Source organism: Leucoraja erinacea, chromosome 19 (assembly GCF_028641065.1).
Source record: "Leucoraja erinacea ecotype New England chromosome 19, Leri_hhj_1, whole genome shotgun sequence".
Taxonomy (NCBI): Eukaryota; Metazoa; Chordata; class Chondrichthyes; order Rajiformes; family Rajidae; genus Leucoraja; species Leucoraja erinaceus.
This window is the reverse complement of record NC_073395.1, coordinates 37,880,958-37,906,710: the sequence shown is the minus strand read 5'-3', so window position 1 is coordinate 37,906,710 and position 25,753 is coordinate 37,880,958. Positions and strand designations below refer to the sequence as shown.

The 25,753-nt window shown below is 41.0% G+C and overlaps 1 protein-coding gene across 3 annotated transcripts in view; it reads right to left on the bottom strand.

The window, feature by feature from the left end:
- cttnbp2 (cortactin binding protein 2) overlaps positions 1–25,753 on the bottom strand; it is a 156,183-nt gene that overhangs the window by 73,276 nt on the left and 57,154 nt on the right. Inside the window, exons 3-6 of one of the 3 annotated variants that reach the window (XM_055650849.1) lie at positions 18,318–18,548; positions 17,902–18,009; positions 10,094–11,858; positions 7,366–7,569 (exon numbers count right to left, since the gene is read on the bottom strand). In XM_055650849.1, the coding sequence (XP_055506824.1) occupies positions 7,366–7,569; positions 10,094–11,858; positions 17,902–18,009; positions 18,318–18,548 (2,308 nt within the window). The remainder of the gene's footprint in view (positions 1–7,365; positions 7,570–10,093; positions 11,859–17,901; positions 18,010–18,317; positions 18,549–25,753) is intronic. The other 2 variants (XM_055650851.1, XM_055650850.1) reach the window with 2 other exon arrangements.

The window sequence follows — 25,753 nt, the reverse complement described above, 5'->3', positions numbered from 1 at the left end:
GTTGAAGTGTTGAGCCACCGGGAGATCAGGTTGGTTATTGCGGACCGAGCGGAGGTGTTCGGCGAAACGATCGCCAAGCCTATGCTTGGTCTCACCTATGTAGAGCAGCTAACATCTAGAGCAGCGGATGCAATAGATGAGGTTGGAGGTGGTGCAGGTGAACCGCTGCCGCACGTGGAAAGACTGCTTGGGTCCTTGAATGTAGTCAGGGGGGAGTTAAAGTGACAAGTGTCGCATTTTTTGCGGTTGATATCCCATTCGTCTACCAATGATATCCCGTATTTCTTTTTTGCTTCCGGTTCTGGTGCTGTGGACACAACAGCCAGCCAACAGTCGATCGGCTGTTCCAATTTTTAAACTTATTTAATTCCTATTTATTTTTCACGTACCATGCTGACAGACCAATTTCTCTCCTGGGATAATTTCAGTTCTATCGCATCGTATATGAAGGTATTAAACTGATCGACTGAATTAGTTGAAAATTATCACATTTATCAAATAAAACATTTTTTAAATGGCTTGGAACAGAATTGTTGATGCATAACTATCCTGCTGTTCGTTTCAAGTCTGTATCTTCTTACTCATAGAATTTACCTCCAAATTGAATTATCCAGCATAATGCACTCCACATAGATCTGCTCTGCATCTATAAATTTTTGATGCTTAACAAATACATATCGTAGTCTCAAAGCACGCTGACAACTCAGTTCCGGGTTTCAATTTGTCTTGGACCTTCTTCCCGCTGTGTAGTTTTAAAATTTGGCTTTGCATTGCATCACATCCATTAGTGGCAACTGCCTGGAGGGATCACATACCACATCCTTCTGAAGCCCAGAGAGCAGTATGCTGAAGAATTAATTTTCTCCTGTTATGAAGTGGTATAACTGAACAGTAATAAAGGTCGCTACACTATATGAGCGAGGATAATCATCAAGAAGCGACCGACCGCATTGGCATTCATCCAGTAGTCAGCGTCTATTACTAAAGGATGAAGACAGTAACATGCTTTATATTTGAATAAGGAGCAGTATTCCATTGCGTAGACTATATGAGCTTGAGGTCCTCAGTTTGTCTGCTGGAAGATTTATTATGACCATTACCAGATAAGGGTGAGGGAAATAATCTTACACATTGAGGCAATTTAGTATTTATACTGTCCAAATTCTGGTCAGTTGAATGCATTACAAAAATGCTTTTTCTTTGTTGTTATCTGGCCAGAGTGATCATCTGCATGCAGTATTCACCAGCAAAGCAATTGGCTGGAAGAGGGCAAATGAACAAATCAAAATTGTATCTCATAATCTTGTGAAAATTGTATTTAAGAAATTAATTGGATTTGATTTTGATCAGTAGATTTATGATTTAATTTCTTTCTCAGTTAACACAGGTCTATAGATTTTTAAAAATATATAGTTATTGTAGAAAAAATCCTGTTAGCTGCAATAAATAAATATTAGAAATTTGGAAGGGGATTCCATTCATAAATTCTGAAACTCAAAGAGATGTTAAAATAGTTGTAATAACATTCAAGTCCAGACATAGGAAAGTGATAACAATGACCTCAAGTATAAAATCTGTTCAAAGCTCAGAGACGATCAGGCCTGCACACACTTTTTTAATAAATAATACAGTACATATTCCCGTAAGTGATATCAAGTAAAATGAACACTAGTATAGCATGATATAATGCTTCTTGGCCCCATGGGCTAAGTCATAACTTTCTACTTAAAAATTTTGGAAAAGGCCACAGTTGGCGATGACGCACGACTTCGTAAAGAATATTAAATATCCTTTTTGAAGTTTACATCTGGCTTTTTTTTTTTTGCACTTAATGTTTTCAGTGCTGAATATCACGTATCATATTGTATGCTGCACTGGATTAGTTGTTCTGTTTTTAGTTATCTCCCTGGTTAACTCATCCCTTCCCATCCAAACCCCGGGTACCTTCCCCTGCAACCGCAGAAGATGCAACACCTGTCACTGTACCTCCTCCCTCAACTCTGTCCAGGGACCCCGACAGTCCTTTCAGATAGGCAGAGGTTCACTTGCACCTCCTCCAACCTCATCTACTGTATCTGTTGTTCAAGATGTGGACTCTTATACATCGGCGAGACCAAACGCAGACTGGGCGATCGTTTCGCAGAACACCCTCGCTCAGCCCGTGTGAACCAACCTGATCTCCCGGTTGCTGGACACTTTAATTCTCCTTCCCATTCCTACACAGACTTTCACTCCTCGGTCTCCTCCATTGTCAGAGTGAGGCTAAACGCAAATTGGAGGAACAGCATCTCATATTTCGCTTGGCAGCTACAGCCCAGTGGTATGAATATAGATTTATCTCACTTCAGGTAGCCTCTGCATTCCCTCTCTCTCTATCCCTCCCCCACCCGTCACACAAGCTTGTCATTTTCACCCTACAAACAGCTTACAATGGCCTGTGTCCTTTATCATCATTACTTTTTTGCATATCTTTCATTCATTGTTCTTTATCTCTCCACATCACCGTCTATATATCTTGTTTCTCTTATGCCTAACGAGACTGAAGAAGGGTCTTGATCCGAAACATCACCCATTCCTTCCCTCCAGAGATGCTGCCTGTCCCGCTGAGTTACTCCAGCTTTTTGTGTCTATCTTCAACATGTTGTGATCTATATATGAAAATGCACGTGGCCAATTATTTCTCGTTGCCTATTTTTTTTTGGCACGAGTTATGGGAATGTCATATTGTTCGTAATCTATTACCTGTTGAACTATCAACATTTTTCTTTGAGCTTCTTCATAATGTGATTGTTTGTTCTGCCTCCAGATACTTGTAACGTGCAATTTCTAAAGCCATTTTCATAATGTGATTAAAGGAACTCGTGAAGCAACCATAATAAATGTCACGGGAAATTTACTATAATAGCACATCGATACTCAAATATGAATTCATAAAGATTAACAAAACATCTCATTTGAAAAGGCCAAGAAGTTTGAAAAATTGGAAATTTGCATTGAAAGAGCTGGCATAAAATGGATCCGTTTGTTTTTTGGATTTTGCAGATCGTGTGCTGATGTGGTGTCGAAAGGACGAGAAGCCGAAGCAAAGAAGTGGGGGGGGGGGTGACTTGTCAGCGATTGGTCCAGACCCCCGCGTCCATCACATTACTGGCCGGTGGAGACGGGAGGGTGGGGGTCATTTTACCACACATGCCATGGGTGACTGGGCACTCTGAACCCGAGCACCAAGTTGTAAGCGGCCGAAGGAGCGCATCCCTCGGGACCGCCCCCACTCTCCCACGGCCACGGCCGCCCTCCGCCTCGTCTCCCCCGTGCTGCCGCACTGTGACGGATTGTGAGTGGGCAGGGCACGCACACACGGGGCCGGGTGGAGGAGAGGTCTGGGACAGGCTGGTCCTTCTGCCCACGCAGAGTCATTGACCGCAATGCACCGCCATCGGACCCCAACCCCCACACCCGAGTGATTCACCCCCCACCCCGGCCACAGGGACAGACGGCTCGGGGCATTGGCAGCCATAGTAAATCCTTTTAAAACATGGGGGGCACACAAATTCCCTGGCGGGCCGTTGACAAGTGTGCATGACAATGAACAATTTTTTCTCCTCCCATCCCCCCCCCCCCTCTATAACACAGTAATACCGTCTGGTTGCCTGCGTAACGCACACAAGCTCCCACGCTCAAAACACCAGATAATATGTTTTAACTGAAGATGGACCCAAAAAGCTGGAGTAACTCAGCGGAACAGGCAGCAACTCTGGAGAGAAGGAATGGGTGACGTTTCGGGTCGAGACCATTCTTCAGACATGAAGACTGAGTCTGAAGGGTTTCGACCCGAAACGCCACCCATTCCTTGTCTCCAGAGTTGCTGCCTGTCCCACTGAGTCACTCCAGCATTTTGTGTCTATCTTTAGTGTGACAATTGTCTCATTTCATTGGCTTCCGCTTATTTGCTTCGGCTTCTCGTCCTTCGACACCACGTCTATGTACCATTACAGATGTCCTATATGGCCCCGTGGAATATCTGCACATTTGAGGGAACACCATATTGCTGGGAGTATTTATGCATGCTGAGTAAAAGGTTCTGGAGATTACCAGCATTTATTAGTCATCTCACACGGGCTGATGTCACTTGACCTGGGATTTGGGCACAATTTCTAAGGAAGCATCACCTCATCAATTAATTACTTGTTGGTTTCTTCTGGCTTTTGCTATGGAGCCAACATGTTTTTGTCACTTTGAAAAGTTGCTTCAGCTTGCATGTATCTGCAGGGAATAGTGTGCGGTGGGTGTTTCAAAGCTCCTGCAAAGTCCAGCTGCCTCCAGGTATGGATGCGTAGTCAGCGGCTCTTCGGAATATAGAATGAATGGGAGAATGAGAAGATGGCATGCAGAGAATGGCAAGCTGCAGAAAACCGAGATCACCATTCTCAATTCAAAGGCATTTTTGCCTGAGGTGTTCATCTCCAATCAGAACCTCATCAACAAACCACACAAAATGTTTCTATTTCCCCCATTATATCCTCACTAAAGTCTACCATGTTAAGCAGCACAGGATCAGTTGACATTGACAAGAATTTCTGTTTCTCAATCATTGCAGGCCAAAGATGGAAATTTCTACAATACACTTCATCCTCAGTAACAATTAGTACGGGAGCACCTCAAGGCTGTGTGCTCAGCCCCCTGCTTTGCTCACTCTATACCCATGACTGCGTAGCCGGACATAATGCGAACTCCATCATCAAGTTCGCCGACGACACCACTGTGATTGGACAAATCACAGATGGGGATGAGCCAGAGTATAGAAGTGAGACTGACCGACTGACCAAATGTAGCCAGTACAACAACCTGGCTCTCAACATCAGTAAGACCAAGGAACTGATTGTGGACTTTGGTAGGGAAAGGACGAGGATCCACAATCCTGTTTATATCAACGATGGTGGAGAGGATCAATAACTTGAAATTCCTGGGAGTGCATATTTCCGACGATCTTTCCTGGACCCAGCACACAGATGCAATTGTAAAGAAGGCACATCAGCGACTCTACTTCCTGAGAAGATTATGGCGATTCGGCACGTCAAAGAGGATTCTCCTAAACTTCTACAGGTGCACAGTAGAGAACATTCTGACCGGTTGCATCGTGGCCTGGTTCGGCAACTTGAATGTCCAGAAGCGAAAAAGAGTACAAAAAGTTGTGACCACTGCCCAGTCCATCACCAGCTTTAACCTCCCCACCATCGAAGGAATCTATCGTAGTCGCTGCCTAAAAAAGGCAGCCAAAATCATCGAGGACCCACACCATCCTGGCCACACACTCATCTCACCATTGCCATCAGGAAGAAGGTACAGGTGCCTGAAAACCGTAACGTCCAGCTTCTTCCTCACAGCCATCAGGCTATTAAACACAACAATGAATAAGCTCTGAGCTCTGAACTGCAAAAGACAATATTATTATTGCACTATATTTGGTATTTATTGAACTTTTTCTTTTTTTTCTCTTCCCCCGTTATATACAATGTTTACATATTCACTTATTCTGTCGTGCTGTAGCAAGTAAGAATTTCATTGTCCCATCAGGGACATAGGACAATAAAACACTCTTGACTCCTGACTTGACGTCTACAATACATTGCAGTTGTTTTTATCTATGATTGTATAGAGGATCACTGAGGTTGACTAGGCAAAGGCAAATACAATGGGTCAAATTACTGGTAGATCCACAAAGAAAAACATTGTATTCATTGCCATCTCTTTGTATACTGCTGTTTGAACGGCTGCTTCCAGCTTTTAGCACCAGCTGATTATGTAGAAGCCATTTTGGAAGCCTCCCTCTCCCTCCCTCACTCCCTCTCTCTCTCTCCCTCCTTCCCCTCTCTCCCTCCCTTCTCTCTCTCTCTCTCTCTCCCTCCCTCTCTCTCGCTCCCTCTCTCTCCTTTTTCTCCCACCTTCCCCCTTTCCCCACCCACCCTCCCTCTCTCTTCCTCCCTCACTCTTTCCTTTTCTATCCCTCCCTCTCTTGTTCCCTCCCTCCCTCTCTCCTTCTCCCTCTCTCCCTCCCTCCTTCCCCTCCCCATTCTCTCCCTCTCTCCCCCTTGACCCCACCCACCGTTCTGTAAAATCAAGGCCAACCCCAATGTAACTGCAATCCCACTGGTAACATTTCACCACTAGACTTATCCAGAATTCGACCACTGCCTGAAAAAGAATCAAAGGCTCAAAGAGAATACAATAATTTTCCTGAACAGTCTGTGACACATAGCGCTGTGGCCATAGCGCTCCAGCCGGTAGCGCTAGATTTAGAACCCACACTGTAGCCAACAGCTCTTCGTTTAAATTCCCACGCATTCAACTGACAGCGCTCTGTTTAAACCTGCAGCGGGAAAGGCAGATACTCTGGAGAGAAGGAATGGGTGATAATGGTGGAGGCAGATATGCTAGCAGCATTTAAGAGACTTTTGGATAGGCACATGGATATGCAGGGAATGGAAGAATATGGTTCATTGGCAGGCAGATGGCAGATAAGAGTTGGTCTTGGCATCATGTTCGACAAGACATCGTGGGATAAAGGGTCTGTTCTAATGCATGATCTGGACAAGTGGCAGCAGGCATAGAGACTATGTCGTGGCTAGATTTCTAGGATACCCCATGGTGCAGGAATCTATGGGTTGTGTGTACACGATTGTGAGGGTGGTTAATGTCAATTCGACTCTGTATCGGAACAAAACAACCACTCTCTCTCTCCAAAACCAGCAGTTGTTCAATCACAGGCAGAGAATCTCTCAGGTCAATGCTCAGTCATCTGCAAGTATTGATTATAGATGTCATTTGGCAGTAGTTTGCCGAGTCATAAAGACAAACACAAACCCAATTTTACAATGCAACAAAGACTGTGGATGCACAACCACCATTACAGGAAGGTTTAGGGTTATTATATTCCTGTGCACTGGGGTGCAGTGAAAAGCTTTGTTTTACGTTCTATCCAAACAAGTCAGATAATCCTATAGCTAGATACAATCAAGCTGAACTCAATAGGTAGAGCAACGGAAACGATACAGCGTGCAGAATATAGTTTGTGGTATAAAAGTATAAGGCATGGATTTAAGAATCTTTTATGAGTTTAATACAGACCATTAGAGGTGGCTCCTGTAAGGACACACATTGTAATAACATAAGAGAAATAGGCATGTAAAAGGTTTACAGCATGAACTACGCACACTTTAAATTATTTGACAGCACTTCCGTTTAAGGGAGGGTTGTCAAATAAAAACATGTTTAAGACATTTTAGTAAGTATTGTATTGCAGTATTTTCAATTAAAATGTCACTGGTAATGAAGTAATGAATATAAAAATAACAAGAATAAATGTACCTGTATATCCATATTTAGCAGCAGAATACAAGGCAGAAGAACCTTCCTCGTCAGGGTGATTGATATCATTTCCATCTTCATTTAGCAGCATTGACAATAAAGTGACATTTCCCTGGGCAGCAGCTTGGTGAAGCAGAGTGGACCTGCCGCCCAGGGGGACAGGGCCACCAGGCATTAACGAAGGAATTAGGGAGGGAGACCTGTCTGTGAGTTAAAGTGAACAAATTTACAGGGGAAGAAAACAGTGAATGAAATCTGTTCACATGCAGCAATATGCAACAGAGAGTATGCAAAAGAACAGGCATGTTACGACAAACAACCAAAGTCAATTAGCCCTTGCATCTTTTCCAATAACTTATTAGGAAATGTGCTCAATTAGAAAACATTCCAACATTTTCTTAGAATTTTACAATCTAATAGGAACATTATAATTAATGGCCAACATTACTTTTTAAAACCGGTTAATTAAGAATCATTCACAATGCAAACATATTGCTGAGACAAGTTTTAGCGAACAGTAAATAGGTGATAATAAGGGCTACACAATGATGCAGCAGGTTATGCTGTTGCCTCATTGTGCTATGGGCCAGCGTTGATCTTGGCGTCTGGCCAGTTGGAGATTTAGGTTAAAACATGGTCGTGGAGTTGGAGTCCCACTGAGTTACTCCAGCATTTTGTGTCTATCTTTGGCATTTGGGGCTCTGTGTGGAGCTAGCAAGTGCTCCATGTGACTGCATGGGTGTCCATTGGCTGTTCCGATTTCCACTTGCATCCCAAGTTAATTGACAACTGTAAGTTCCCCCCTTCTACAGGTGGATGATAGGAGACAGAATGGGCTTTGGGAAAATTGGTGGAGCCATGGGATTGATAGGTTGAAGCAATTAGCTTGGAAATTTAAGCAATAATAATTGAGAAATTGTACAAGGATCAAATTAACCTAAAAATTGTTGAAACATTAATGAACTTAAAAAGTTAATTGAGAGAAAAATCAGGAGCCAGTTGGGAAAATACTTTATATACCTCCAAGATCAACTTAACTCCACTTAGCACCAATGAACTGCACGAACATTTCACTCAACTTCCTCGTGTATTTATAAATTGTATTGTACCTGGGTTTCCGCATATTAACAAGATTAATAACTATTTAGGCATTATGTTACGCGACAATTACTTGAATATTCAGTTAGACAGGCAACTTTATTTTGATTTAGTGGTAAATTTGTTAAGTGAGTGAAATTTATTCCATAATGTATGGAAGGTTTTTATTATTCTTCTTTGAACAAAAGGCTGCAAAGAAAAAAAAATAAATAGGAAAATGTTTTCAATTAACGCTAGCATACATTTTAAATGGTAATTAAAATGGTTTAATAAGAAGTGAAAACTTATTAATATCAATAAAGGACAGTATGTGAAGGCAGGCATTGTAATGTTATAGGTTCCAATCCTATTTGCAATTGGGGTGCCCTCATAATTAACATCATTTTAGATATATGGTGAATTCACTACTTATGAATTAATCACATAAAACTCATCTTCTTCACAATAATCCCATAATATTTAAAATTATGCACATGAAAAGGAAAGGAAAGCGTTTTCAAAAATATGAAATAAATTCAGAATGCAAAGTGTTAATGCAAACAGCTAACGCACAAGACTTGATTGGTTAGAACACATGAATGACAGTGTTTTAAGTGCTCAATAGCGTAAAGGGAAAAACAGGCAACAAATTCATATTCAATGGACTCTTACCGTGCAAAATAACATAAGCAACAAGGACAAATTTATCAGTTAATAAGCTGGAAGCTTCTTAAAGCACTGCAAGACATGCACTGATCACAAGGTCCAAGGGATAGAAATACACTTGCTGGCATCAGCATGTGAGAGAGCTGGTTAATTTCAGGCCCAATAAGTCACTGATTTTCTTTATTCCAAATGCCAATTAAAATTAGATACAATTTTGTGATAATCTAGACACTGATTAAATATATTGCAACAAGGCGAGTGCAAAAGGGGCAGAAACTTAAGAAAACATGAAGTTTTATAAGCTTAAAGGCTTCAATATAATTCCGAATCTACGCTTGAAAATTAGCGAGTCAAGAAATAACATCCCCTTGAAGATTTTTAACTCACCATTTGCTATATCCCTGAATCGTGGTCATCTATAGTAATAGCAACAACTAACAATTGTATATATTTGCATTCTAGAGGAGTAGAGTCTGCATTAAGTGCATAGTACGGATTTGGATATTCGCTGCTGCAAAGGCATGTTGTCTATTACGGGGCAAAATCTTTGTTAAATAAATGTATTGCAAAAGTATTGATCAGGAGCTGGAATGTGTGCAGACACTACATGATCATCTTTCAGAGGAAGGGTTCGTCAACATTGCCAAAATCAAATCCGTGGCTGCACAATTAAATGCAGAGATTCCTAATTAATAAATGAAAAGATATCGCTTTGTGAAATGGGTGTGCAAACGTCCTACATACAAGTTGGTTGGTGGTTCACAACTGTCCATTATTGCTATGCTTATGGCAAGTCCTAAAACTATTCCAAAATTAACGTTTGATGTCGCCAATATTATATTTTAATTGAGTTTCAATAAAAGTAAGTCTTGCCTCACCTTAAACTTAGGGTAAATAAAATCAATGAAAGAAAAACATTTTGCATTTATCCTCGGGTATGTTGCATTGGAAGGAAGTCGTGATTATAGTATTTCAATCCCTTTACCTGATGATGTGATCAGTAGACTGTCTGTGCCACATGGTCTAATGGAAGAGGTTGTTTTGGATGTACTAGCAAGGTCAATGGAGGCACTAGAGGCGATGGTGGTGATGATGAGGGAACACTCTGAACATGCTGTTTGGTTCAGCTTGGGGGATAAGGAAGGCCTACCACCCACCTGAGATGCAGCCACGGCAGGGGCAGCACAGCCAGTAGATGCTATATCCACCGCTGGCTTAGGTGGCAATTGTGGCAATGCTGTCTTTGGAAGAATCTCCTCATTAGTTCCCTTAATTCCTGGATGCGGAGCGGAAGAGGGCGCGGCCATGCTTCTACCTTCCGTCCGAGTGTTAAACCCAACAGTTGGGGAACGACCCCCATCCACAAAAACCTTTAATGGAGGATGAGGGGAGGATGGAGTCTGTGAGAGTCCCGGCTTTTTTGGAGGAATAGGTGGCGGATTTCCTCGGTCAACTCTTGCTCCTGTGGGAGATTTTAATCCAGTAGGAGAGACATTGAGAGAACTGGTAATTTTACCAACAACCTGTGGATAAGATGAACCCTCACCTGTTGCTGAATGTGCCAATCCAGGTTTTAAATTACTAACAGTAAGATTCCGGTTTTCTGTGCCAAAAGGGGTGCTGTTCGCACAAGGTGCTTTAACTGTACTTGGAGGACCTGTGAACCGTGACAGTACCTGGCTGACAGTGTTCCGAGCCAGCTGCTTAGCTGAGGAATTATCCCGATTAGTGGGTGACAAATCCCGTGACATGGGTCCCATCACAGGACTGCCATGTTTTTCCAGATCCCCAGCCTGGGCTTGGAATTTAAATCGAGCAGCTTGGATTCTTGGACTCAATCCTGGTTGCATTGTCGTGCAAGAAATTGGTGAACTTAAACTCTGCATGGTCGATCCCGGTGAAGGACATGGTGACGATGTTCCTGAAGAAGGGGGAGAGGGAACAATGGCATTGCCGAGGGAAAGGGAAGCAGCACTAACCGACTGGGGCAATGTCCCCAGCAATAGACCAGGACTGGTGCTGGCAGAGGGTCCATTCTCCAGAGTGGAGGGAACGACTTTGGTTTGCGTCGGGCTGTCTTCTGAACTAATTGCTGTTAGCAGTTTATCACCAATTGGCTTTATTACAGATGTACTGTTGGACATGCTGAGTTTTATTCCTCCCACTGACTGTGAATTTCCTGCCGATGGTTTAACTGGTACTGCTAAAGTTCCCTTTTTAGTGTTACTTTCACTGGGAATTTCAACAAAAGGTTCTGTTTGGGAAGCAACAGACATCATGCTTTGCCTACTTAATCCAACGTCTGAGTTTTTACTTAAACTATTGGACAATGAACCAGTTTTATTTTCTCTTGTATCGTTATGTTCTATAATTTTCTTGAAATTCTCAACTTCTAGTCTCAGATCTTTGGTACGGGTTTCCTCGCGATTAAGTTTGGCGCGTAGCTGTTCCCTTTCAATGTCAAACTCCAAGAGCTGTTTTTCCATTTTAGCTTCCATCAGAACACTTTTCTTTTTCTCTTTCATCAATTCCTCCTCCAATTCATGGTTCTTTTTCTGCTCTTCCTCAAGGGTTTTGGTGATTTCTGCTAATGTTTGACTTTCATCTATCACTCTGCCAGCAAGCTGCTTGCACTCTTTTACCAGCATGATTACAAGCTGTTTATTTTTGATACGTTCTTCTTCAAATTGTGTGGACAGTTTTTTGTTCTCTGTCTCCAGTTGCTTTAATTGGGATTTCTCAAACTCCACCTGAAAAAGAGGTTCAGGCAAATCAATTAGAATCTTAGAAATACTTTCAGTGTGTCTTTAAATTAATAGGCAGAAGATTACAAAGCTATAGCCAAGCCTCAGTGGATAACACGAGGTTGCAGGTTTAATCCGAAGATAGACACAAAATGCTGGGGCAACTCAGCGTGACAGGCAGCATCTCTGGAGAGAAGGAATGGGCGACGTTTCGGGTCGAGACTAGTAGTCTGAAGAAGGGTATCGACCCATTCCTTCTTTCCAGAGATGCTGCCTGTCCCGCTGAGTTAATCCAGCATTTTGTGTCTATCTTCGGTTGCAGGTTTAAATCTCATTCCGGAGACTTGAAAACAAAATATAGAGGCAAATAATCTAGCAAAGTACTCAGGGAGTATTGCACAGTTGGAAGTGTCATCAGATAAACCAAATATCAGATTAGCCTAACCCCAGTTATCTTTTGCAGGTGCATTTAAAATGCTTGCGTTGCTATAAGCGAGGAAGTGTGTAAGTGTTATTATAGGCACGCTGGACAATCAATGTAACACAGGTGAACTAGTCATTATCGCAATGCTAATTATGGGACCACATTGGGGAGACTTCTCAGACACATTCACACCATTGATTGCATTTCAGAATCGCTTCATTCGTTTTAAAGGGCTCTGGACCACACTAATATTGTGAAGAATTCTAAATAAATATCTTCATCAGCTTTAATGTCCATCTGTGCAAGTCACTGGCTCACATTAATCGGTATTTTAGCTGTAGAATTACAAACAAGTGGTGTATGAAGCACTGTTGATTCAACAAGCATAACATTCAACATCAATGGTGTTCAGTAGTTACATAGAACAGGCCAAAATACCAAGATTCTGATTAAATCTTTGCCATATAAATATAGTATGCTCAATATTAACATGCAATTCACACAGCAAAGATGGTTTAAGGAAAAACCTCAAGGTACGATATTTTAGAAGAATGCATTGTATTTCTGATGATAAATAATGATGCATCGTGAAGGCAAAATATCTAATGCTGATGCTTGTGTCCTACAATCAAGTTATTTTTTAAAGCGGATGGATAGATAAGGATCAAAGCTCACATCCACCACCCTTAATATTCCAGTTTTTACACGTTATATCTTCGAATTTTTTTTCGATTGCAAATATTTGGATGCGTTCCAACTGTGTTTCCAATTTAGATTAAGTGACATAAAAAGACAAATAGAATCATATTATGCAGATAATATTGCAGCCTGACCTTATGTAAATACTTTGTCACTGAAAATCTTGTATTTCTCTTCCCCGTTCCTTTGCTTCAATCAACATTATTCCCCCATATCTATCACCCTGTTATTCACAGTGGATGCATCTTTGATTTCAATTTACAGATGCGGGAATTCAAGGGATGTGCTTTAAGATGTTTAAGATGCTGTCAGTGGGGATAAATGACCAAGCACATCCATTGGACAAAAATGCACCAAGAAAATAATAAAACATCGTCATGCTTAGAGAAATAGATTAATAGGGCAGTAACATTAACTTTTAAAAACCGGCAAATTATTGCTGAATATTTAATGAGCAATTAAATATTAATTTTTTTCGTTTTTTTAGTTTAAGGACTGAAACAATACATTTACTTTGAATTTTAATGAGAATGTTTTAATCAGGTTTCCTTGCAATCCGTCTCTGAGACTGAAACCTTTGCAATGATAATTTCAAATGTCATGAAACAGCAGTTCACTTCTGAGTTGGACATTAAAGAGGCCAATGTACCAAAAGTCAATACGGCACTAGTAATGTAAATTGTACTTCATTTAGATAGACCATATTAAGGGAGTTAAGAAAATGTAAGCATTCAGTTCAGGAAAATATAGAACAGATTTTAATAGGTTTCTTTTTTTTAAGTCCTACAATGATTATTTCAGCAGAATTATTCAGAAATCATTACCACAGATAGTTTTGCATTTGTAATCAAAATAGAAAATAGTCCAAACAACAACAAGACTAATTTATAAATGTTCCTACCAGTTTACTGGCACAGCTTTTGCATTGCTTGAGACAGAATTCATCACACATTCAATTAAAATATAATGTCATATAAAAGTCATCTTCACATAATCAATAGCAGATGGAAACTAATAGTGTGGGTTCGATGATTTGGGGAACACAACAAAACAATTCTCAGAAATAGCGATCGAATAAATAAACAGAACATGGTGACAGGGCCTATAACACCTCCCAATGATCAATCTCAAAACCAGTCTGCTTATTATTCCCAAATTTGTCACATATCCCTTAATAGCTTTGATCAATAAAAATCTGCCAAATCTCAGATACTGAGATGTGAATTGATCACCATCTATTTGAATGGTGAATCAACCGCCATCTATTTCTCTCAATCTTCCCATGTATAAGTTTATTCCATGTGTTGTGTGCAAGAGGTTTGGACATTATTTCTGTATTGTTCCACTTGGCCTTAAATTCGCTAAGAAAATACTTATCTATTTACTTTATGCATTCCCTTCAAAGCACAAGAATGTCATCTGCCTACATGCAGCTCTTCAAAAATGCATGCCTTGTGCCCATTATCTTAACAGTTTAACTCATAGAGTCCATGTACAATTCTGATAATCTGCATTGGATTCACTGCAAGGCCAATATATCTTTCTCAACGCATGCTGCCCGGCACAGCTCTTGGTATCCCAGGCATGGTTTAGCTAGGGCTTTGTGCAGCTGTGCACACCTTCTAGGGGAAAACGGGAATGTCGATAGGCAGATGGTGGATAAAGGCCAGAGATGAGAAGGCAGGTGTGAGACAAAAGGATTGAAAGATTGCGAATTGTAATGCTGGATGAATGAATGTATGAAAGGGAGGGGGAGGGGCGAGTCCAGGTGAGATAGGTGAAAGGTTGGGGGATGGGCGGGCTTTGGAGGAATGAAAGGGGAGGGGGAGTGGGAAGGGGGGGGGGGGGGGGGGGGGGGGATAGAGAGGAGAGGGGTATGCAGTCTTCCAAAAACTGAAGAATTCAATGTTCATACCATTGGGTTGTAAAACTAGCCAAGTAGAATATGAGGTGTTGTCCATCCAGTTTGCATGTGGCCTCACTCTTCCAATGGAAATGGAAAGTCGGCATGGAACTGGGTAGAGTTAAAACGGTTAGCAATTGGGAGATCACACAGGCCTTGGTGAGCTGAGCCACAAGTGTTCGGCAAAATGGCCACCAGGACTAGGCTTGGCCTCACCGATGTATAGGAGGCCACATTGGCAGCACACCATGCAGTTAGGGGTGATGCACGTAAACTGGGACTGCTGGGGTTCCTGGATAGAGGCAATGGAGAAGATATGGGCAGTTACAGGGGAAAGCAAGGGGTGCTTTGGGTGGGAAAGGATGAGTGAAGAAGGAAGGATTGCTGAGGGAGCGGTCTCTGTGGAAGACGGAAAGAGGTGGAGAATAGGGGAGAAAAAGAGGCAGAACAGCTATGTCTGCATTTGCTGTCGGTTACATTAAAAAGTCCATGTTCCAGAAGTACATTGGCACCATCCCCCAACTCTTATCCACTACATCAATGACTGCAACGGGGCTGCCTCTTGCACCCGTGCAGATCTCGTTGATTTCATTTACTTTATCTGTAATGATGACAACCTGTTGAGTTATTCCAACACTTTGTGTCTATATATGTACTGTTCATTCACAATTCCTAGCCCACTATTTTGGTCACCTCCACAAAAATGCAGTCAAGTTAGTTAGACATAACTTACATTTCATGCATTTCAGTCAATCTATCCATTATCATACATACGAGTCATTTTCCAATACCAGATGTTAGACAAATAGACTGTAGTTTCCAGGTTTTCCCCTCTCAACCTCCTTAGGCAAGGTAACATACTCAACTTAAAATGATCATCTCCAAATGGCAGGGTTTTTAACAAACATCGATAATGAGAATGGTCGTAAGCCATTATTTCCTTTATTACAGTTAGCATGTTTAATTTTGGCCAGTTACATTTCCAAATTCATAGAAACATAGAAAATAGGTGCAGGAGGAGGCCATTCGGCCCTTCGAGCAAGCACCGCCATTCATTGTGATCATGACTGATCGTCCCCAATCAATAACCGGTGCCTGCCTGCTCCCCATATCCCTTGATTCCTAGAGCTCTATCCAACTCTCTCTTAAATCCATCCAGTGATTTGGCCTCCACTGCCCTCTGTGGCAGGGAATTCCACAAATTCACAACTCTCTGGATGAAAAAGTTTTTTTCTCGCCTCAGTCTTAAATGGCCTCCCCTTTATTCTAAGACTGTTTACAATTCAATACAAGTCTGCTAGGAATGTCTACCCATCATGCTTGCCTTCAAGAGTAAACAATTATGTGAGTAAGTGCAAACCGAACTTCAATTTCTTTAAATATTTCAATACACAATATCTCTGGTTTCAGTCATCAGAAGTCCATTTTGCTCCTGGCCACTTATTTTGCACACTATAATTCTAAAAATATCAACATTAAGAACGGTCTCGACCTAAACGTCACCCATTCCTTCTCTCCAGTGATGCTGCCTGTCCTGCTGAGTTATTCCAGCATTTTGTGTCTATCTTCAACATTAACTTTGTTGCCTCTCAAGCCCACCCCCTCTCTGTTTTTGTAACTCTCACCATTTCTTCATGTCAGAGTTTGTCATTTGCCCAGGATGTCAAAACGTGTGCTGTTCTTGGCATTTCTGGGGATTTTTTTCTTTCATTTCAAGGTATCCATAATCTTCTCAACAATGAGTGTAGCAATAAAGGTTTAGGGACAAAAGCTATTCAGGGCAGAAGTAACTGCTCATTCTTGTGAAACCACAGCACTGGATCTTTTAATAGTTTTCTACCGTAAATAGGTCGAGAAAGGACACCATCTTTCCTGCACTACATTCAGCCCTTCATCACCTTGACAATAAGAACTATGCTATAGATTGACTCTAACTCAATCTTCAACTCCGTAACAGTGAATATGCTTAGCCCTAAACATCTCCAGAAGGGTTTCGTTGCCTATTTCCTTCGCTCCATAGATGCTGTTGCACCTGCTGAGTTTCTCCAGCACTTTTGTCTACATATGTTTAAGGAACCCTGGCCATTTCCTTTCCTCTCTTTTACCTTCTGGGAGAAGATACTGGACGGAGAGTGAAAGCTTGAACATCCAGGCTCAACAAATGTCTTGTTCCCCTACTGCTCCCTGACTACCGAATCAATCACTTTTTGCCCCCTAGACACTTAACTCCACCTCATTCAGTTGTTCTTTTACCAATATTTTTAACAACTTCAGTTTGCACTACAATCTTGCCCCTTACTGTGTTTTACATTCATCATATTTAATTGTGTTTTTATCATCACCATATATATTCTGTTTACAAAGGTGTGCATCATGTGCATACACCAAGAAATGTATTTGTACCTTGGCGTATATGACAATAATCTAATCTGAATCTGAATTCAGTTGCACTAAGAGGGTACAATGTAGATGCATTTTTATTTACAAGAATAGTATATGATGGTAGGTGGGGTGAACAAGCAAAGAATAGATAAAACTGGTAAATAAATTGAAAAAAGAATTTGGTGAGCATAACTGAAAATATTACATGTTATTGGATGTGCCAATCAAATGAAATGCTTAAAATAATTATCTACTGTAATGTATATCTGTGCTTTACATTTACACATTTTAATCAATTTTGTTTAGAGCTGCATATCCCTGTTTACTGGGAAATCCTCCTGGGCAAAGCTTGAATAATTGTTAATAACCATTATTCTGTAATTCTGTGATGAATATTGTTCACATTTTTAACATTAAGAACATGCAAAAAATTAAGTTTCAGGTATCAAGTGGCTGATCAGGTTATGCTGAGTTCAGCTCAGAGCAACGTTTTCTGGCACGCACCCTACTGTAAATTATTACTGTGGCACTTTGTATTCTTGCATTTCAATTTCAATCATGCTGAATGGGTTTTGAAACATTCTAATAAACGCTGCAAATTATTCCAACCAGCCAGTTTCAAGCAAGTCATATTTTCACACCTGCTGTAAAAGACGCTCACGCTCTTTCTCCAGCATGTATGTAACATCATCTCCCTGGGCTGCATCTTGGGCATGTTTATGCCTCTCCTCTTCAAGGTCCAAGATGACCTAACAAATGAAAAGTAATGACAAGCTCCGTGAATCCCTTTTCTTGATCTTATCATTGGCCTCAACTTAATAAAGCATGAATTTTGGCCTGATAATGAACAGTATGGGTTTTAATTTGTTCCCGCCACAAACACATCTCTAAACCTAACTTTCCTGAAAATAATTTGAAAGCCGTGTTCCGTGCAGTCAAAGTGCTGGCATTTTTACAATGCTCTTGCAATTGAGACATTTCATCTACCAATGGATGATTTAATTTGCACTGATAATGGTGGGAAATGAAAATCATTTAGCTAAAGCCGACCACCTACCTTTCGATGTCGGATTTCAGCAGCAGCCAACTGTGAGGACATTCTCTCCTGCATCTTTTTGCAATGGCTCATGACTATTTCCAATATGGATAGTGGACTGGTGCAGATGGGCTGCTTATCCTTGCTGCCATCTCCACCACCTGCTTCATAGTCTCGCTGCAGAGCCAGGAACGGGTCGCCAAGATTAAACCTTCCATAGCGTTCTTGGATAAACACATCCTTCCGCCGAGACTGAAATGACAAACAATTAAAATTTATTCGGAAGATGTCAAGGAATTGTTTCTGTTTTTCCAAAGTATTTGTTAATAAATTCTATGATCTTATTGAGTATAAACTATATAAGTCTGAAGAAGGGCCTCCAACCCAAAAGTCACAGATCCATGTTCTCCAGAGCTGCTGCCCGACCCACTGAGTTACTCCAGCACATTGTGTCTTTTTTTTGTAAAACAGCATCTGCAGTTCCTTGCTTCTCCATGGTGTTAATACTTTCTATGCTGACCCTAATTACCTCGTCAATTTGTTATTACATTTTAAACAAGTAAAACCACCCAGGCAATTTACACATCAATGTCATGTATTTTTCTGTCAAATCTAGGATTTGGCACCCAATACTGATCCAATTTTCAAAAGCTCACTGCTTGAGATGAAACCTGAACAATTCACATTAATGATGCTCAGCAATGAATCCCCATTGCCTGCTTGTTACTGTCATGGTTCTAATATTAGTTCTCTGCTGGATGTCGTCAGCCGACCCACACCCCATTGTTTCCCATTCATTACTGACGTTCAAGAGCCCACATTTCTTTCCAATAACAATACCAGTTTTTCCCCTCCATAATTCACAGCTCACAACAAGAACAAAGAATTATATGTGATTTTACGTAACCGTCAGAATTATAATTTTGCATCAACAGAGAAATTTAAAGCCCATCAAGCTAACCTTACTACCAAATAAATACGGCTCATTTCTGCAGATTGTAATCAATTCATTGGCTGGTGTACATGTAATAATAACACATCAAAACCAATAACAAGATTATTCTTGGAAACACTTCAGAAAAATAAACTAGTCAAAACTAATGTTTATAGTCCTATCGTTACTGAAGTTTCAGTTTTACTCAGTAAATCATGATCAAGGTAAACTATAATTGTGGGGCGGATGGAATTAATAAGATGAACTATTTAGAGTAAAAATATATTTGACACTATTAAGAACCCCAAACAATCTGCAAGTTGGTTATTTAATTACTGCAAATCCACAAATCAGTTATTTAAAGCAAATGACACTCAAGTCATAGAGAACAGAAACAGGCCGTTCAGCCCAACTGGTCCATGCCGGCCAAGATGCCCCATTCAAACTAGTCCCATTTGCCCGTGTTTGCATTTCGGAAACCTTCCTATCCATGTACGATCATGTACATCAATCTGTACATTCTTCAGATCTGTCTGAAGAAGGGTCTCGACCGAAATGTCACCCATTCCGTCTCTCCAGAGCTGTTGCTTGCCCCGCTGAGTTACTCCAACATTTTGTGTCTTCTGTCATGTGCATCAAACATGAGATAAAAAAGCTAAGGTGAGGATGAACTCAAATCCCATTTACTGACTTTAATCTCCTTTTCAGCCCAAGAAAACCACAAATTGTCTGTCTATGTAAATTATGATGAGTGACCACAATGCAGGGTACTAGAGTGTCGATGGGCCCAATGGCATTTACTTCACAAGACAAAGGACTGAGGTGGGAAAGGTGGGGAGAATATGGAAGAGAATTCAAAATATTTCCGTATGGTGGTAGGAAGAGGAGAGGAAATGTGCCTGTGAGCGGGCAGGAGGTTCACTGCCCATGCCCTCTAAAGTGCTCTGGGTGTTCAGAGGCCAGCCTTCGTGACACCCCATCGCATGGAGTAGGAGCGGTTGCCATGGGAGGCGAGGGATGGAGTACCTGTGGGCTGACATGTCTGGGTCAACGTGTCCATGGAGTAGCTGGTTGCAGAAGGTGGGGAAGATCGATTGCATCGGGTGCTGTTGGAGGCCCCAGAGGCCAGGTGAGTGTATGGATCGGACATGGTCTGCAGCAGCACAGAGCTGCCAGGACCACAGGCCTTTGAGACCAAGTTAGGACTCTACCCTTTTGAGAACTTTGAAACTTGAAGGATACGAGATGGTGCCAGAAATGTGGCAACTCTTATGTATTGCCTCAGTGCAATGTACTATCTTACTTTTATACTTAAGTATGATTGTGTCCACGTACAGTAAGATTTTTACTGAATCGTATGCAAAAAAGGAATGTCACTGTCCATAGATCCATGCATCAAAGAACCATTGAACCGTTGATAACACAATGGACACAATGCTGTCCAAACGTGATTATTAATGCTCGCTAATGTACACTGAAATATTAATAAACAGTTACAGATCTGAGAGTGAAAACATCGGTCTCCTGGGAGCATGTCTGTGCACTTGCAGATCAATGCCTGATCCTGCCTGAACCACCCCATCACTGAGATTCCACGCACATTCACTCTTCCTCATCTAATTATTTTCTGTATTTGTGCCAGTTGCCTGTACCTGCCAAGCCTGGTAAGTGATATCTTAAAACGTTACATTCTTCCTAGCAACAACACTGAAAAAATATGCAGCCTGATCATCAGTTCTGAAGTATAAAATCACAGCGAACAACATTGCTTCTAATCACATTGCCAACAGGCTGCTGAGACGAGCTCTGCTGTGATTTTACACATATGGCATCTTTACAGCTGCCAAGTGAATTCTGGACCTGTAATCTCTCCAACACCATGGTTCTCCTCCTGACATGAATAAAGAAGCTAGTCAACCAAAGGCACACAAAATTGCTGGAGAAACTCAGCGGGTGCAGCAGCATCTACGGAGCGAAGGAAATAGGCCAAGCTAGTCAACCAGTTCAGCCCAAATGATTGAACGCTAATTTGAACAACCACAGAGGCAGCAGACTTTAACAGCTCTTGAATCCATTTAACAGTAATTTTCCATTCTCATTGAAATCTATTAGCACATAACAAGGAACATATTTCAATGCACATATTTAGAAACATTCAGTAATACATTTTGATCTTCTTGACTACTTTTCCTAAAATGGTAAAGAAACCACAAGCATGTTTTCTTTCAAAAATCATCAAACTTGAAACCAGTTTTTTAAAAGTCTACTGAGCTTACACTTATCGGGATTATAGACCAATATAGGGATTTTACTCAATACTGATCTCGATAACAGAAAAGATTCATCTTCACATCTGTAGTTAAATATTTAATATTCTACCCAGAATTTTGATAAATATTCCCACTAAATCCATTACTCTAGATAACGAAGCTGATAAACTAAACAGTTGTGTCAACTGACTTCAAATAAAGTCAAGAGACAAGAGAGTATATTGTCATGTGTCCCAGATAGGACACTGAAATTCTTGCTTGCTGCAGCACAACAGAATATTGTAGGCATAAATACAGAACAGATCAGTGTGTCCATATACCATTGAATTATATATATACACACACACACACATAAATAAACAGATAAAGTGCAATAATGTAACGGCGCCTGCTGGCGCACGCAGGTATCGAACCCGCGTTCGGAAGCCGCGGCCACGTGACTCAGGAGGGGCTGTTGTTTTCGCGCGGTTTCGGTTTCACGTGGCGGTTGATCAACTGACCACCGTGGTGGCCAGTCGCATGTGTGTAGACCTGTTTGACTAAAACAATTTCGTAATGAAATCTGTTTAAATATACTGGTCGTCATCTCTGCAACACTAAAATAGGCTGTTATAGTTCAGTTTGTTTGAAGTTGTGTTTAATAGTCTGATGGCTGTGGGGAAGAAGTTGTTCCTGAACCTGGATGTCGCAGATTTCAGACTCCTGTACCTTCTACTTGATGGCAGCGGAGAGATGAGTGTGTGGCCAGGATGGTGTGGGTCCTTGATGATGTTGGCAGCCTTTTTTGGGGCAGCGACTGCGATAGATCCCCTCGATGGTAGGGAGGTCAAAGCTGATGATGGACTGGACAGTGTTTACTACTTTTTGCAGCTTTATTCGTTGATTAGTTTGTAGTATAATGACGATAAATTATAAAAGGAAATATTTCAGCTCTGTTTATGATTTATTAAGTCTTTGCCCTACATAGACTAAACATGACATCAGGTTTGAACTCCCATCTTTCCGGAATTAGTAAATTTAATTTAGGAAAGGTGGCAGTTAATGTGAGAATCCCCAGATTAGATTGGCAGTTAGGAAATAACTCATTCAGCGTTTTCAGTGCTAATTTCTATCCTATGACTCCTGCAGGGAATGCAAGCCAAAACAGGAATAAGATCATGCACAGCGTATCCTTTTGCTAAGTGGCCTGTTAATCACACCAAGTCTCGACTAGGTTACAGCATGCAGAATTCCAGACACTTATAAAGAGTTAAAATGTTAAACAAATGATGAAGAAGAGTCGGGAAATAGAGAAAACTATTTAAGAAAATCTATGATGGGAATTATAGTTTTTAGATTGGGTGGGGGGAGTTCCCCCCGCCATGGGTACCATGCAATTCCCATGCCGCCTGCTCCATGGTCAGATAGTTGGCGACTAAACTGTCTCCCCCATTTGGTTTGCCAGGTCAGCAGGACCAAAAACAAGACCTGTCAAAGGGCGGATGAGCTTCTAGCGAGCCAATGGCCATCCACATGGAAGCTGTCGTACACAGCATTGTAAGGCACTGTGCCCTTTGATGTTTTCAATGATGATGACTTATAAGATTCACTTATGTTTTTTGTTCCCCATTATAAGTAAAAAATTAGAGGAGGATTTTACAATGTGCTGCTTAGATCATTTAATGGAGTATTATCATAATCGACAAAAAGCAAAAACATGCACTCAATTACAAATGAATTGCCCTGCACTAGTAGATTGTTAAAGATTAGCAGAGGACACATAGATATAATGGGAGATAAACATAAAACTAGACAGGTTTTGAAAAGATAATTAATAAATGAATAGTCAGCATTGTGTGTGAAGCAGGGGAAGACTGTGGAATACGTAACATGAAGACCAGGGATAGTTGACAATCCCAAGAGAATAAGGTGGCTCAAGAGAAATGGAAGGATCAGCCGCTTTGTTAGTTCAAGGTTCTCCCATCAGGTTTGAATGTGACAAAAGTGGTTAAGGGATTGTAGACACAAGGTGACATTTCGGGTCAGGACATTTCTTCAACCAAATTGTGAAAAAGTTGTACTCACTAAATCCGGCAGTGGTCAACAACCACAGAGAATGTAACAAATAACTGTTAGAATCTCGGGGCAGAGACCCCTCTATCCTACTTGCAATTCCAGGCCTTTAAAGTTAGTGTGCAGGAAGGAACTGCAGATGCTGGTTTAAACTGAAGACAGACACAAAATGCTGGAGTAACTCAGCGGGAGCATCTCTGGAGAGAAGGAATGGGTGACGTTTCGGGTCGAGACCCTTCTTCAGACTTTCCGTCTATCCCTTAAAGTTAATATTCTTTGAAGTGGCAATCTACTCAGATGCATGACAGCTGCCATCACACATTATCAGACCAACAATGGTATCAATAAATACAGATCAATGTCTCTAGTATACCAAGAACAAGTTATTTTGATATTACTGTAATGGAATGGCAGCAAGGAGGATGGGGAAACCTAACCATGTTTTCACAGAAATTTGTGAGATTTCTCTCACGTGTTCAATTAAAACGTTCATAAGATCATAACTCTCCCAAATATATTAAGAAAGTGGCTTTAAACATAGACCAGCTTTAATGCAAATCAACTGCAAAGAACTCGCATGGAAACAAAAGACAGCAAAAACAGAAAATGCTGGAAACATTCTGAAGACAGACAGCATCTGTGGTAAGCGAAACGGTGACAAGCTCAGGACCAAGACAGTGGTGCTTTCTTTGTGACAGTACATGGCTAAATGTAATTATTTTGTTTGCTGGCCAAATTACACACTTGTATTATAAGATGCATATTGGCACCTTTTTGTCTACCAAAAATAAACTGGATTAAACAAATAACATCATAATTCTGGCAGAAGAAGAAATGAAGCAAAAGTCAGCGACATCCTCGGAAAATTCTCCAATTATCATCATGAATGAAAATAAACTGCTCAGTAGATAGAAAACCTGCAAACTACTCAGTGCATTTTGAATAGTTTCTGAAGTTAAATTAAGAACAAATTGGAATGCATTTAAAATCTTTCTACTTTAATTACCTCCTTTTACAAAAAATAAACTTCCTACTGCCTGCCAACCTTTACCATGCAGCTCTTAACCTCGCAGGTTATATCCCAAATTGTATATTCTCTTGGCATCTGTTGTCGGTGCGCATTCATAATATTAAATTAACTGACGCACTGCCATGATACAGTAAAACATTTGCTGATAAAATTCATTCAGAAAATCTGACCGGATACATTAATGAAAAAGTGTTTCAATGTTCGTTGGATTTTGGGCACTCCTGCTCTCTGCTGCTGTCCATGTGGAGTTTGCACGTAATTCCCATTTCCACCAGGTATTTCCCTTCCCTACCACACACCACAATGTGCAGGTTGATCGGTTAATTGGCCATTGTAAATTGCTGCTGGTTTAAATGAGTGGGAAAATCATGGGTGGTGAAGTTGGAAGTAATGTCAAGAGAATAAAATGAGTTAAGGCAGAGTTAGTGTTAATAGGTGTTTGATGGCCAGTATGGACTCGGTGGGCCAAAGGGCCTGTTTTTATGCTGTTTGTGTCATTTTCAAAATGCCTTTCAAATTACATATTAGAGGCCAAATTAAATTATAAAAATTCTGGGATGAATTTGACCTGGTGCTTAAATCAGAATAAAAACATATTCAGTATGAATTGCAAGTAAAGTGTAGAAAGGAACTACAGATGCTGGTTTAAAACAAAGGTAGACACCAAAAACTGGAGTAACAGTGGGACAGGCAGCATCTCTGGAGAGAAGGAATGGGTGACGTTTCGGGTCGGGACCCTTCTTCAGGCTGGTTAGGAATAAGGGAAACGAGAGATATAGACGATGATTTAGAGAGTTAAAGAACAATGAATGAAAGATATGCAAAAAAATAACAGTGATAACATTTCTTAGGTAAAAATGAGAAGCTTTTGCGACTTGGCTGGGGGAGGGATAGAGAGAGGGAATGCCGGGCTACCTGAAGTGAGAGAAATCAATATTCATACCACTGGGCTGTAAGCGGCCCAAGCGAAATATGGAATGAAGTTCCTCCAATCTGCGTTTAACCTCACTCTAACAAATGAGGAGACCTAGGACAGAAAGGTCTGTGTAGGAATGAGATGGAGAATTAAAGTGTCCAGGGACCAGGAGATCAGGTTGGTTCAGGCGGACTGAGCGAAGGAGTTCCGTGAAACGAACGGCCAGTCTGCGTTTGGTCTCGCTGATGTATAAGA